Source organism: Haliotis asinina, chromosome 16, assembly GCF_037392515.1.
Source record: "Haliotis asinina isolate JCU_RB_2024 chromosome 16, JCU_Hal_asi_v2, whole genome shotgun sequence".
Taxonomy (NCBI): domain Eukaryota; kingdom Metazoa; phylum Mollusca; class Gastropoda; order Lepetellida; family Haliotidae; genus Haliotis; species Haliotis asinina.
In genome coordinates, this window is record NC_090295.1 from 13,585,229 (window position 1) to 13,598,634 (window position 13,406).

Here is a 13,406-nt window from a genome sequence, read left to right on the forward strand (position 1 = left end):
ATGCAAATTATACTCCAGTTTGTTGAGAGAAAACTGTGCATGAAACAAGCCAAAAACCAGCCACACATCAAGCTGGTAACCTCAAAATACTACCTGCCCAAAATGTATTTCACCAGATCAGATACCAGTATATACTCTAACAAGTGGAACATCTAAACTTCTTACCGGACTACTGGACTGGCCAGCTGTAAATTTAGACTGTAAGGTTCTAGCCGTATTAGTCAGTCGGTTTCATACACTGATGCAAATCATATCCAAGTTTGTTCAGGGACACCTCAACCGCTAGGCTACCCCACAGCACCTGAATCTCCTAAATAAATCTATCCCATGAATCTGCAGTGCAGTGTATACAAGACAAGATCGAACTTGAGTCTTCACACATTTTTGTACCTTTACCCAAAGAGAGGATGTTGTCACACTTTCACACAATTCCAACATTTTTGTACATAAAATGATATGCAAAATATACACAGTGAAAAAATAAACAAGTACAATAAAAGCATAGAACTGGCATAAAAAGCACTGGTCGTTTACAGTTCCCACATGAACTACACACAACACTAAACAAACTGGAAATAATCAGAGAAGAAACAGAATCAATATATCAAATTCAATTCAGTGTGTTTTGTTGTGAAAACAGAGAAATGAAATGCATGATATCAGAGAAACTGAAACAAAATGCTAATAAATATTTTGAATACACAAAAACAATTTGAATGATAATGTAAAATAATGCCATAAGTTGTGAAGTTGGCAAGAGGAGGGTTAACAGCACTCTTTCTTATATCAACTTCAAATTTCATAACAAACCTGTCTGCATTAATTTCAAGGATATAAAAGTCCAAGCACACAATTTTCCCTAAGAAACTGCCACAAATATAAGGACACAAACGGATTATCAGATTTTCATCCCGGTCTAACGATAAGCATGTCTCACATGATTTTATTTTCCATAACTGCTAACAATAACCTTGTTCTTTCCATACTTGTTCTTTGTACTTTTGTATGTACACTTGAGAACACTACACACATAATCCTCCAAACAGCCAAGCTTCATACGAATCACATCAAGCAACAGATATAACACATTTGGTGTGAAGTAAATAAATAATACAAACCTCTCACCTTACAAGCTATCAGAACGAGAAACAATGACAAAAATCACAGACCAATCTCACTTTGAGTACATTTGTGAAAACACATTGTCACCTAAAAAGTGATCACATGTAACATGTTATATTTGTTATATTCATGTTATATAAATTTTATTGACGCAAAAATTTCCTGGTTTACAGTACTCAAATATCTACTTCACTGAGAAAGTGTTATCTCAAATATATAATAGTTTATCACTTTATGACTTCAGCACACACGCATTAAGGACGTTATAGTTTCAAATGGAAGCAAAAATGTTACTGATTTGTCCAAATCATATTTGTGTTGGTTTTTTTAATCACTGATCACCATGTCATTTTCTTGTGTGACTTGTCAGCAGAAGAAAATATTTGCTATCAATTTTGTTTTGGTACAAATATAGGACAACAGCCCATTCAGAAAAAGATAATCAGTCCATATGATATGTAACTGGAACAAACACTCTCAGAGTTTAGTCTCCCGTTGTAGCCAATGGTAACTAATCATATTCCTTTAATAATTCCTTTAAACCACGAAACCATCAAATACCTCTATTGTAACAAATGTATGCTTGAAAAAAATGTGCAACTTTGCTTTGAACCAAGAATTTAATAAATAAAAAAGTATGGCCTTACCATAACTTCATAAAACACCAAATACACACAAAAAAACCCCACCCAAATGAAAACAAATAAGAGGTTTAAGTAGTTTTTGTTTGTTTGATGTATAATGCTGCACTCAGCAGTATTCAAGCCAATGGTAGTGGTTTGTAAATGATCAAGTCTGGACCTGACAATCTAGTGATCAACATCATGAGTTTCTGTTTAATCACTCTTATGACGAGAATGAGTCTGACCACCTGATCCCATTTGTTGCCTATTATGACACGCTGAAGTTGCTGGTTGCTGAAGACCATCTCTGGGGTGGTTAAAGTAGCACTGGTGAGGGGGTGATAAAGTGGTATTTGAGTGATTTCTCCTTGCTCTTTACTTCATATAGTAGACTGCTGACTAGCACAAATTGACATGATAATTAAAGGAAAAAAGAGAAATGACTTTTTTTTTCTTTAGGCATAAACATAAAAAATGATAAAAGACACCTCATTACTGTCTTCATCAATATGAAACACTTTTCTCAAACTCCTTTGTCAGGTCACATAATTGTTTATTTCATCGTTTAAAATGGTTGCAACACTACTTTCATGTGTGGCTTCATGACACTGAAAAACAGATTTTTTAACACACCACAAAAAACAACCAACAGACAAGGTTACACTTTAAAGTGGCTCAGTCGTTTACAAACTTTGTAAACATTCATAATATATGTATATTGCCTTGTTTTGAGATGTGTGAGCTTGGTGAAAGATCACCTCATGTGTAAACTTATACAATGGTACTTAAAATGTAATACTTGTTATACCCACATAACAAAATACATGCTTAAAATTACTGACTAAACTGATGTCTTACAAACTCCTTTTAAACCTCTCTGTTTACATTAGCAGCTGTTCAGCATCTTGGACAGAGTGGTTTCAAAGTTTTCAAAAGAGAAAATTTAAAAGTCTGACAACAGATAACCAATCATGAAAAGGTCATAAATATACTGGGTGCTCTCAGCTATCATTTCCATTCAGTCACTTCAAAAACAATCACAGTACCCATTGATTAACAAAAACACTGCCTGTAAAACACTTACCAAATATCAGTTCTATGGCGGTAAATATAATAAGTGAGTGAGTCTAGTGATATGCTGCTTTTAGCAATATTCCTGCAATTTCACGTCAGGGACCCAAAAAATGGGCTTCACACATTGTACCCACATGGGAAATTGTACCGTGAGCAAACACGAGCAAACACTTTAACCATTAGGATACCCCAATGCTCGGTAAATATGATGGTGATTAATAAACGGCACTAATAGACACTTAACCATATGATCTACTTTCAAACAGCTTAATTTGTTGTCTTCTGCTCACAGGCCTGAGCATAAGTCTTACCATTGAATAAGGATAAATTCTCCTTCTGAACAAACTCAACAAAATATTTCAATTTACAGAATCCACTCTTAGCCTGGCCCTTGCAGAAGCTGACCTTGGCGGTAACATCTTCACCGTTCATCAAAATACGCAGAAAGTGATGTTTTTTTGGCTCTTCTCTTGAATACAACTCAAATGCGATTCTAGTTGCATACTTTGGCCACCGTCCATGTCCGATTCCTAATGCAGTGGCCAAAGGACTGACCGTTGTGTCATGGCCAGAGTAGAGAACAAACTTAACCTTTGCCTTTTTCTTTGTGGTGAGAACCATATGTTGTTTAATCTCATACAGCAATGGATGAATACCCAGACGAGCATACTTTTGATATGAATTTAATTCATCTAGTCTGGCACCATGCAAATCAAGCTGATGCCACAACTCAGCTAGATACGCTGGTTCAATGCAGTCATTATTCTTGTTGCAAGGGAGAGGTATCTTATGACAAGCATATGCCATGAGGGTGTCTATCATTGACCAAAGCCATGGTAATTCCTGTCTCTTTATATTATACACATTAGCGATATATTGTCGAACCTGTTTCAAATCTGTGTTGTTCCTATCATACACACCTGCTTCTCCATCACTCATTTTCTTGTACTGTCTCAGCACAGGACACGAACAGGAATGTCCAAACGATTTTTCAGAGCAGAAAAACAAATTATCTGACCGAAAGATGTTCAGATCTGTCAAATTTAAAGCTGGGAGGAATGTGTAGAGAAAAGCTATTGCGCTTTGGTATGTTCGGCTATAACCAGTGCTTTTTACATACACCTGACTTGGGCTGAAGGGCTCAGAGAACAGCCGCCATTTTTGGACGTATCGTTGGTGAAGGTGCCAGCCAGCTAGAAGATGCTGTAATGAGCCCTGTCCAGTGAGTTCTGAACTATCACATGTCTGTGAGCGAGGGTACAGATGGAAAGGAAAGGTGTTTCCGGAATGGAGACGGGTTTGATAATACTGCATTGTTGAGACAAATTTGTCAAAATTAGGGATGTCAAATTTCTTTGATGAATCATGCTGGCAGCTGAGGATGGGATTTGGTGAGCCTTTGAAGCTCCCCATAGGGGAACGGTCTCCGTGCCGTACAATGAGGTACACAGACTTGAGAGAGTAGCCAGGAGGAGCTTCACCTGGGGATGAAACAAGAATATATGAGCTGTGATAATAACAGGGCATTATCTAGATCTTCCCGGAGTTTGGGAGAATGAGCCTGCTACAAATGCCAGTAATCAAACCCTATTAATCATAACTCACTCAGAAACATAAAATGAAATTCAGTTGTGACAAAATCAAAAACTTCATTAATTTGCGGAAGGGAATTTAAATAATGAATGTCAACTTCTTTATTAAGTTCCTCGTATTAAAGAAGCTGACACCCCAAAAACTCTCTTCCTTATGTGAATCACTTCTTAATTCAAAAACCTTTACTACAGAAATTTGAAATCAACATATACCATTAAAAAATTGGCGATATTCCACTTTGCAAGCATACCACTAGCCAATGCAAGTGCATATGAGAAAAAGTAATATATATCCATACAGATGAAACATTTCCAAAGGAATGGAATAAATTGTCATATTTTCCCTTACTTTCTCTACAGCATCTGTTCCTCTTTGGCTTTATTATCAGCATCGCATCAATCTTGTAAAACCAATATCCCCTACTTTTTTTAAAATGGTGTGTAATGCAGTATTTCAGATACGAGAGTCAGGATAATGTAGGTAAGTAAATGTTATTTCATGGCTCAGTGAGCAATACTCCAGCCACGTCATGGCAGCCTGTATCCTCTGAAATAGTGTCTCAACTGTGACCATGGTAACGGGCAAAATATGTAACATGGAGTCCCATTTCAGGTATGATTTAAGTCCTCTACTGGTGAGGCCAGGTCTATTTACTTCCTTGCTATACAGATGGGCAACGAGGTCTATATGCAAACAGACAAAATAGAGGTGTATGTTCATCACGTTCATGTATATTCATGACAAAGCACCAAAGCACCTTTAGAGTTTTGTTGTTAAATGTGTATGAATTTTGCAAACATCCCCAGTCCTGTAGTGAAATGCAATGTAACAGCACTAATATGCTGTTAAATTGTTTTCCCATCAGCCTAAAATGCCAGCAAAGATACACAGCTACTGTCAGCATTAGAATTAAAGTATTTTCTGTATATATCACATAAATAATGATGATAAAACAAATGTTGATGAAATTGGAAAAATGTGATATCTACTAATAAAATCAGATGGTTATTGATCAGCAGAAATGCATCAGTGTTTGGGGAAAAACTAATGAAACTTAGAAACCGGAGTGTGAGGTGGCTATAAAATTTCAATGATATTTTGGGGAGTAGATTCTGTGTTTCGGTGTTCATGGCATGATATTCTACTAATGTACATTAAAGCACTTGATGACAACCATTGCCAAGAATTTTCCTTGTAGGGACTGGATTTTTCAGGATGACAATGCCCTTGTGCGTTTTTAACAGATAGAATTGCGACTGGAAAGAGGAAAATCGTATGGCATGACATGTCAACAGACCCCTTATCAACAGAGATCAAGGTAATTTCATCCCCTCGGAATATGACAATCTAGATTATTTCATCCCAACTGCATATGACAATCTAGGTTATTTCATCCCCTCTGTATATGACGATTTAGGTCTTTTCATCCCTTCTGCATATCATGAACTAATCAACCAACCCTAGTGCTTATATAACTTACATAAACATGTCCCAACTCTCCTGCTCAGTACATCACACTGGCTTCTGTATGCAATCTATTGTCACTGGCTTCTACATGCAATCCCTCGTCATCACATTGTTACTGTGTTACCGCTCTACCAAACCTAACTATCCTGCTCAGTACATCACACTGGCTTCTGTATGCAATCTATTGTCACTGGCTTCTACATGCAATCCCTCGTCATCACATTGTTACTGTGTTACTGCTCTACCAAACCTAACTCTCCTGCTCAGTACATCACACTGGCTTCTGTATGCAATCTATTGTCACTGGCTTCTACATGCAATCCCTCGTCATCACATTGTTACTGTGTTATCGCTCTACCATACCTAACTATCCTGCTCAGTACATCACACTGGCTTCTGTATGCAATCTATTGTCACTGGCTTCCACATGCAATCCCTCGTCATCACATTGTTACTGTGTTACCATACCTAACTATCCTGCTCAGTACATCACACTGGCTTCTGTATGCAATCTATTGTCACTGGCTTCTACATGCAATCCCTCGTCATCACATTGTTACTGTGTTACTGCTCTACCAAACCTAACTATCCTGCTCAGTACATCACACTGGCTTCTGTATGCAATCTATTGTCACTGGCTTCTACATGCAATCCCTCGTCATCACATTGTTACTGTACTTCCCAATTAAGGTCTTGTTTTTATTGATAACTGTTTACTGTACATATATCTATCTATCTTATCTGTCTCATATCTGTCTGTATTGAAACGTAGCTTCACCTCAGTAAAGAAATTGTTCATCCATAAAATCTGTCCTTACCTGATAACATCAGCACCCATTTTGATAACTCACTTGTGGTTATATACTGTACACAACTGGGATATGATGATGTCAGCCAAGTCTCTGAGCCTGACCAACCAATCCTGTAAGTCCCCTCTTTTGACAAGCATGGGCTGCTCCATGGATATATTAACGACACTTGTCTGATACATATACTCACCCTCACGTCCTCGGACTTCCCTCACTGGTACATTACAATATTCTGCTATCCGTGGCACATCAAGAGGATCTGTCACCCTCATGAACTCATTCAGTCTCTGAGATCTATGCTTGGAACTATGGACTTTAGCAACTTGTCTCCCCTTATCTCCCTTCCTCTTGTCTGGCCACGACATCTTCTCCACCAGTTTGGATTTCTTACCCTTGGAAGGTGTTTTCTCTCTCACAATATTGCTGTTGATTATTCTTCCATCAAGATTTTTGTTCCTGACACCCACAACATCTTCAGCATTGCCTTCCTGTGCATGCTGGTGTAGAGGTTCTTTATTGGCAGTGTTTGAATCTGGTTCCTCCATCAACGACGTCATGCCTTCCTCTGACTGCCGTTGCCGAGCTCGCAACTTCACCATCTGACCTTGCTTCACACCTGGAAGACTCGGGGAATCCAGACTTAGGGAATCTGAAACACATTGAAAAATTTCTGTCTCTTTAATGTTGTCAATTAGCAATTCTACAAGTGCTGATCACAACAGCTTCATGCAAAAAATAAAGATTTTAATTTTTCTTAAAAGGTCATCTGAATATGCATTTGGCACCATTTACCCACCCACACCTCAAAGAAGAGGTGCAAAATGATGTGTGAAATATGACCAACCAATCTGAATGTGCTTAATGATTGTAGATCTTCGATAAGAAAATATCTCTGAGTACTTAAATTATTTATGGCATCTTGTGATTACTTACAAAATAATGAAAATCATTACAAATGACAACATTTGCTATCTGGTTTATCATGGAATAACACAAAACTGGTCATAAATGCAGAATATGTTCTCTAGTCAGAGCGTCAAAACTCCCATCACCTGTAGCCAGGGACAAGTCATTTTTCTTTTTGGGCAATCAAATAATGGTATCACGCTTGTCTGTGGGCTACTATATAATTACAACTTATGGTTTCAAACGGCAAATATAAACTTGGATTTCATTTCATATCTGCTTAAAATGTAGCTTTTAAATCTAGCAATGATGATAAAGCAGAGTTATCTTTCTTTGCCATTTATTACTTCTTGATAAATAGTCCAGTAAACAATAACATCAAATACAATGTTGATTTATTCTTTCATAATTACATCATTATGATCATGTCATACAATCAGCCATTATTAGGGCAAGTGGAACACTAGTCAGGAAAGGTTACTTTCTTAAAGTCACTTGCCCTGTGGCATGGCTTTAAAAAAAACACAAATTAGTCCCTGCTAATTCTCCATGATCTACAGAATATGCAATTTTGAGTTTCCGTTTTATTGAGTGAGCATAGGTTTGTACCCCTTGAAAAAATACTAGTATTCCAGAAATGGGTTTTACTCATTGTACCCATGTGGGAATCGAACCAGGATCTTCAGTGTGATGAGTGGATGCTTTAACCATTCAACTTTCACACAGGCCCTTTCCAGCTATAGAGTCAGGGTGATTTATTACCTCCCTTTGCTAGCTTTTTATCTACTCACAACTAACTTTTGCTTTTAAAGTTAAGTCGCGTTAATCCAGCCTTCATTTACCCAACAACGGGCTTTATCCTATGTTTTTGTTGGTAATAAATTGAATAAACATAATTTAGTCTCAATTATTTAGTCCGACATCCTCGTTAATCTGACAATTTGCTGTGTAACGAATGATGTCAGATTAACAAAACTTGACTGTATCTAAGGCCAGACCAATTTTATTTCTTGTCTTACGGATCTGCCTGCCATATTTTTAAAATTAATTCTTCCTACTTAAAAAATAAAATCCTAATGTTTTCATTGGCCATAAATGCATCCTTATAAGCACAATTCATTTAGATTCTTTTTGGCCCCATATACACTTCATCAATTGCCAAGAGTATTTCGAAGAAATATTACTTAATTAGTGATTCTATTTTCATTTTTTTCCCTCCTGCCTTCAGGTTTTCTGAAAATGAAAATACAAAAAGCAAGAAATAAAATTTGTCTGGTCTAACCGATTAAACTTGGCAACACAAAAGATGCAGCGGTACTCTGATAGGGGTAGAAAGAATTCTTACATATTTTGTAAAAGATTCAGGCCTGTCAATCTGACTGTCTTATTTCCCCAAAATCTGAGTCACACTGCGGACAAACCATTGCAGCTGCAACCACTATCTTTGTTGACACTGGCAAGCTCGGTTGTGATGACGCCTTAGCTGACTGGCTACTTTAAGAATGTAGAGCCAGCTAAGGGAGGTAACAAAATAGTTGTGAGCTGTATATGCATCCAGGGTATGTTGATGATGTGTTGTAATATGCTTACAACCATATGGGTAACTGAAATGAGGTTTTCTGTTGTCATCAAATACGACTTTCAGAAGGGAATTCAGAAGAGACAAACATTGGACATTGGGAGTCACAGCCTTTTTAAGAAGGAAACTGCTCAAATATGGTGAGATACCTACATATGAAAAATGTGATGGTTGCCATGACAGACAGCGTCGCGATAATGACGACGAGCCTGCGGAGCGAACACCGACCCATTGTGTGAGACACTGTGTAGCGACAGCATCTGGTGACCAGCATCACATGACCTGGTCGTCACACTTCAGCACATGGTCACATCAAAGAGACCTGGAACAGAACACAGAAACAGTTACATGGTGCCACCTATAACATGTTCTAGGATGGCTTCAAACAGTGAGTGAGTGAGTGAGTGAGTGAGTGAGTGAGTGAGTGAGTGAGTGAGTGAGCGAGCGAGCGAGCGAGCTGGCGTCCTACTACCCCATACCCCATGAAGTTCATACATATTACATAAAGTTTATGTTTTCTTTATATTCTTGATGTAGGAATAAATGATGGAATATTATGCTCAGTATAATTTAGGAACTTCTTAAAGGACACACAGTAAACTCCCTGGATATCGAACTCATGAATCTCAAATCTTCTACATATCTTGAAACTAATCTTCAGTCCAAACCTCTTCTTAAATATTTATCATTATGTTTGTATTTATAACTTGAAGTTCAAGACACACATATACATATCTTGAACCTGAAAATTAGTCCCACGATCACCAAATCATATAAATTTTGTATCTCATTCTGAACTGTACTCACAACAACAAACATTTAGCAGACATGTTCAATGCATTGGCAACTAACAGTTAGTTGTATAAACAATTGCACTTACATGGTTAAACATAAGGATTAGTTAAATTGAGTGCACCATGTCCCTGCCACTGAACTGAATTATTCTGCTTTTTTTTGACATTAAATGTCACATGATCAATATGGTTGCTAAAGTGATGTACGCTGATGTGCTTTTTAATACAGGTACATGTACGTGTAATAAATTGTTAGAATAGTCTTTATTTACACACAATTTATGCTTTTAATTACATATCTTGTGCATGATGATTATAATGATTACTATGAAACGAATAAAAGAATGAAACTAAAGATTTTTTGCTTTCTATGTATACAAGTTGAGTGTGTATGTAAGTACTATGGACACAATGTACATGTGTATAATGTATTTCAAACTCGAATCACACGATATCTCAAACCTGTCTTGTTGGTCCCTTGGGGTTCGAGATCCAGGGAGTTTACAGTACTTCTTGGCATGATTGCATCTTATTGAGTGCAACTGAATTGCGCTTATTGCCATGGGCCTCCAATTATTGATCTTGTATGTTGCTTCAATTCCATCCCATTCAACAAGGTAAGTTATATAAGTTACCAAGGCAGGGCTCCATTTAAGAGATTAACCTACTTGCACCAGGTGTAACCTAAGATAAAAACCTAGTTGCACCAGCCAAATTCCAGCTGCACTGCTTTCATTTTAATATGTAGATGCAAATACTTAGATGTTTTACTCAGAAGTTTAAATAGTCAAAAATTGAGTTTACCTACTCAAAAATAATATGAGATATGGAAGTTTGGAGCAGAAATGCTAATGCAGCCTGAAACAGGACAACATGACAATTTATTCATCTCTGTGTGAATCAAATGAATATCAAAATTTTCAAATCTGAATGACTTATAGAGTTTTTCACACAGTGCCAAGCCTTGAACTTAATACACATTATTTACAATAACCTATAAGTTTTCCTAGTGTGATATAACAGGCTGTTTAGAAATCAAAACTTCAATATCCATTTGATAAACATTTAGATTAGAAAAATCTGAAGCCAAGATAGGAAGGGTCATTGGATTTGGAAAGGGCAGTGAGCAGAATGACAAAATTCATATAGATTAATTTCTCTTACACAAAATTGGGAAAATTGTGGAAAGATGGGACTGGATGACTAAGGAAATGAATGTTCAATTAGGACGCTAGAAATCAGTAAAGCGACATGATTAAATGTCTTCTGAAAACTACAAGTCAGGAGTAATGCATTGTTGTTACGTATGCATGGCTGAGAAATGAATTAAGGCAATTGCATAGTGGAAAAAAGTTCTGCTGGGGTAGGAGTTATTTTGATATGACACAGGACATTATTTCGAGGGGAGGAGCCAAAATTGTTAGAAGTTCTATTTTCTCAGTTGTCCAGGGTGTGGTGTGTGATTCTCGGCCCCACCACAGACTTGAGAGGCTTTCTCTGTATACTGAGACAAAAGCTCAGATGAACTTACAGTGGTAAGACTTGTGCAAGAAACCATCAAGTTCCTCCAGAAAGTTTGTGAATCAATGTTGTGTGTAATCCAGGAACACTAGCTAATATCTGAGGACCACTGTGCGATACTTCATGCTAAAAACAAAATGCCCTGGACACCATACTGGCTTTTATTTCACTTTACATATAAGCTGCAATATCCTCAGAACAAGAGCGGAAAGACAGAGAGCCTAGAGGAAAGGGTACAACACCGGACAATACAACCGGATGATCATGACAAGACATTTATTTGCATTATAACTTATCAAATATAAGTGAATTGATAATGCCAGGATAACAATGACACTGATCTGGGATTTAAGATGTTAGATCCATAGTTGACACATTCCGTTATGATTGCATAATGCTTAGTCTGGTCAAGCATGGTTGAAATGCCAACATACACCAGGTGAAAGCTATTTCTAAGATCCATATATTAAACCCAGTTGCCCTCAGAATGTCTTTAGCCTATGGGTCATCTTTCCAATCAAGAACCACTTTGTTATTGTTAGGGTTAAACATTTTCATCATGTAAAACACTTCCTGGCCTTTGGGGTACCTGGTCAGATAAATTTGAAGAACCCAATTCTGTCTAAAAATGTACAATTTACATCAAGTTCTCCAGAAAAGGTAGCTACACCACCTGCACCCTTAACTCAGGTACTGACAATTTGTTGTTGCATCCCTGATCCCTAGGAGATGTGTTGGCAAATTTGTGAGCCTAATTATTCTTGACAAACTTCAACCTGACACTAGCAAAGCTAAGTCTTCTATTCTCAAATTACAAAATGCAATTACGAAAATGTAACCATAACAAGAAAACGAACAAATTAGATTTCTAGCACCATATATATTCATGATAACGCAAATCATTTTTACAACAAAACGTATAGAGCATCAGGAAGAATTCAAATAAATTACTAATAACAGTAAGAGATGATAGTGATCGTGACAGACCATCTACCTCAAAGTCTGAACTATCGACCATTGTCGACATGACCGTCACGTAATCGGAGCGCGTTATGGTAGGTCGGCATTTTCCAACTTGAATTATAATTTTGCTCATCGGCTGATACAACGGGACCACATTCACTGAAGATCCCGAAGATAGAACTGTTATTGTTTGGGCAATGACACAGCACTAATGACCGTCACTGACGTAGACAACATAATCTCTAGGAACATCAACCTCAGCGGTTATGGTTAGAAATGATGCAGTAAAAGTACAATGGCACAAGAAAAATGCAAACAGTTTTACAGATATACAGTCGTCTGCCTTTTTGCAATGGCAAAGAAATAATCGGGTATTACCTTGAATGTGGTTGGATGATGTGCCTAATATCAAAATATTTCTGAAGAAAAACATCACATTATTTCTTCCGGATGTGAGATAGCCCCATCAAAGGGGCATAACTCTGAACAGCGACCAATACATCACACCGCTAAAATATCGATCAAGACGCAAATCATACATTCAGTCTATCATCAAACAATGTGAGACACTCTCTGTGATCTCGCTAATATGAATATGCAATGTAGGGAAATGAAATGTTCATAAGAAAAGTGTTTTTAGAGTGTTTCCCTTTATAGTAAATTATCAGCTGTAATCGCATCAACATAAATAGATTATTTACATGCTCGTGATTTAAAACCGGTGACAATTTATCTTAAAAACCGAAAAAATACTCAACGAAATAGGACAACATCGAGAATTGGGAGATTCAGAACGCGGGGTTCATATTAGGTTTGTGCATTACAGAATTAAGGGGTTTGGTGGATTGATTGATTTATTTAATCATTTATTTGTTTATTTAATTATTTTAGTAGTGTTGGTAGTGTTAGTATTGGTAGTAATGTGCTGGAACTTTGAGCGCAACCCAAACCCCAT

General features: G+C 37.2%; 1 protein-coding gene across 1 annotated transcript; it reads right to left on the reverse strand.

Annotated features, from left to right (window-relative positions):
- Window positions 1-1,252: 1,252 nt before the first annotated feature.
- Window positions 1,253-12,932, reverse strand: LOC137268322 (2-phosphoxylose phosphatase 1-like). Its single transcript, XM_067802874.1, has 4 exons — window positions 12,830-12,932; window positions 9,327-9,495; window positions 6,879-7,337; window positions 1,253-4,300 (listed from the first exon to the last, which is right to left on the reverse strand). Exons 2-4 carry the CDS (start codon window positions 9,445-9,447, stop codon window positions 3,087-3,089), a joined length of 1,794 nt encoding a protein of 597 aa, XP_067658975.1. The 5' UTR covers window positions 9,448-9,495; window positions 12,830-12,932; the 3' UTR covers window positions 1,253-3,086.
- Between the last annotated feature and the right edge of the window lie 474 nt (window positions 12,933-13,406).

Coding starts and splice junctions, on each gene's coding strand:
- LOC137268322 (XM_067802874.1), bottom strand. CDS start 9,447: ATGCTGGTCACCAGATGCTGTCGCTACACAGTGTCTCACACAATGGGT. Junction 7,338..9,326: donor AACCATCACATTTTTCATAT/GTAGGTATCTCA, acceptor AATGTGTTTCAG/ATTCCCTAAGTCTGGATTCC. Junction 4,301..6,878: donor GGAAGTCCGAGGACGTGAGG/GTGAGTATATGT, acceptor TTTCATCCCCAG/GTGAAGCTCCTCCTGGCTAC.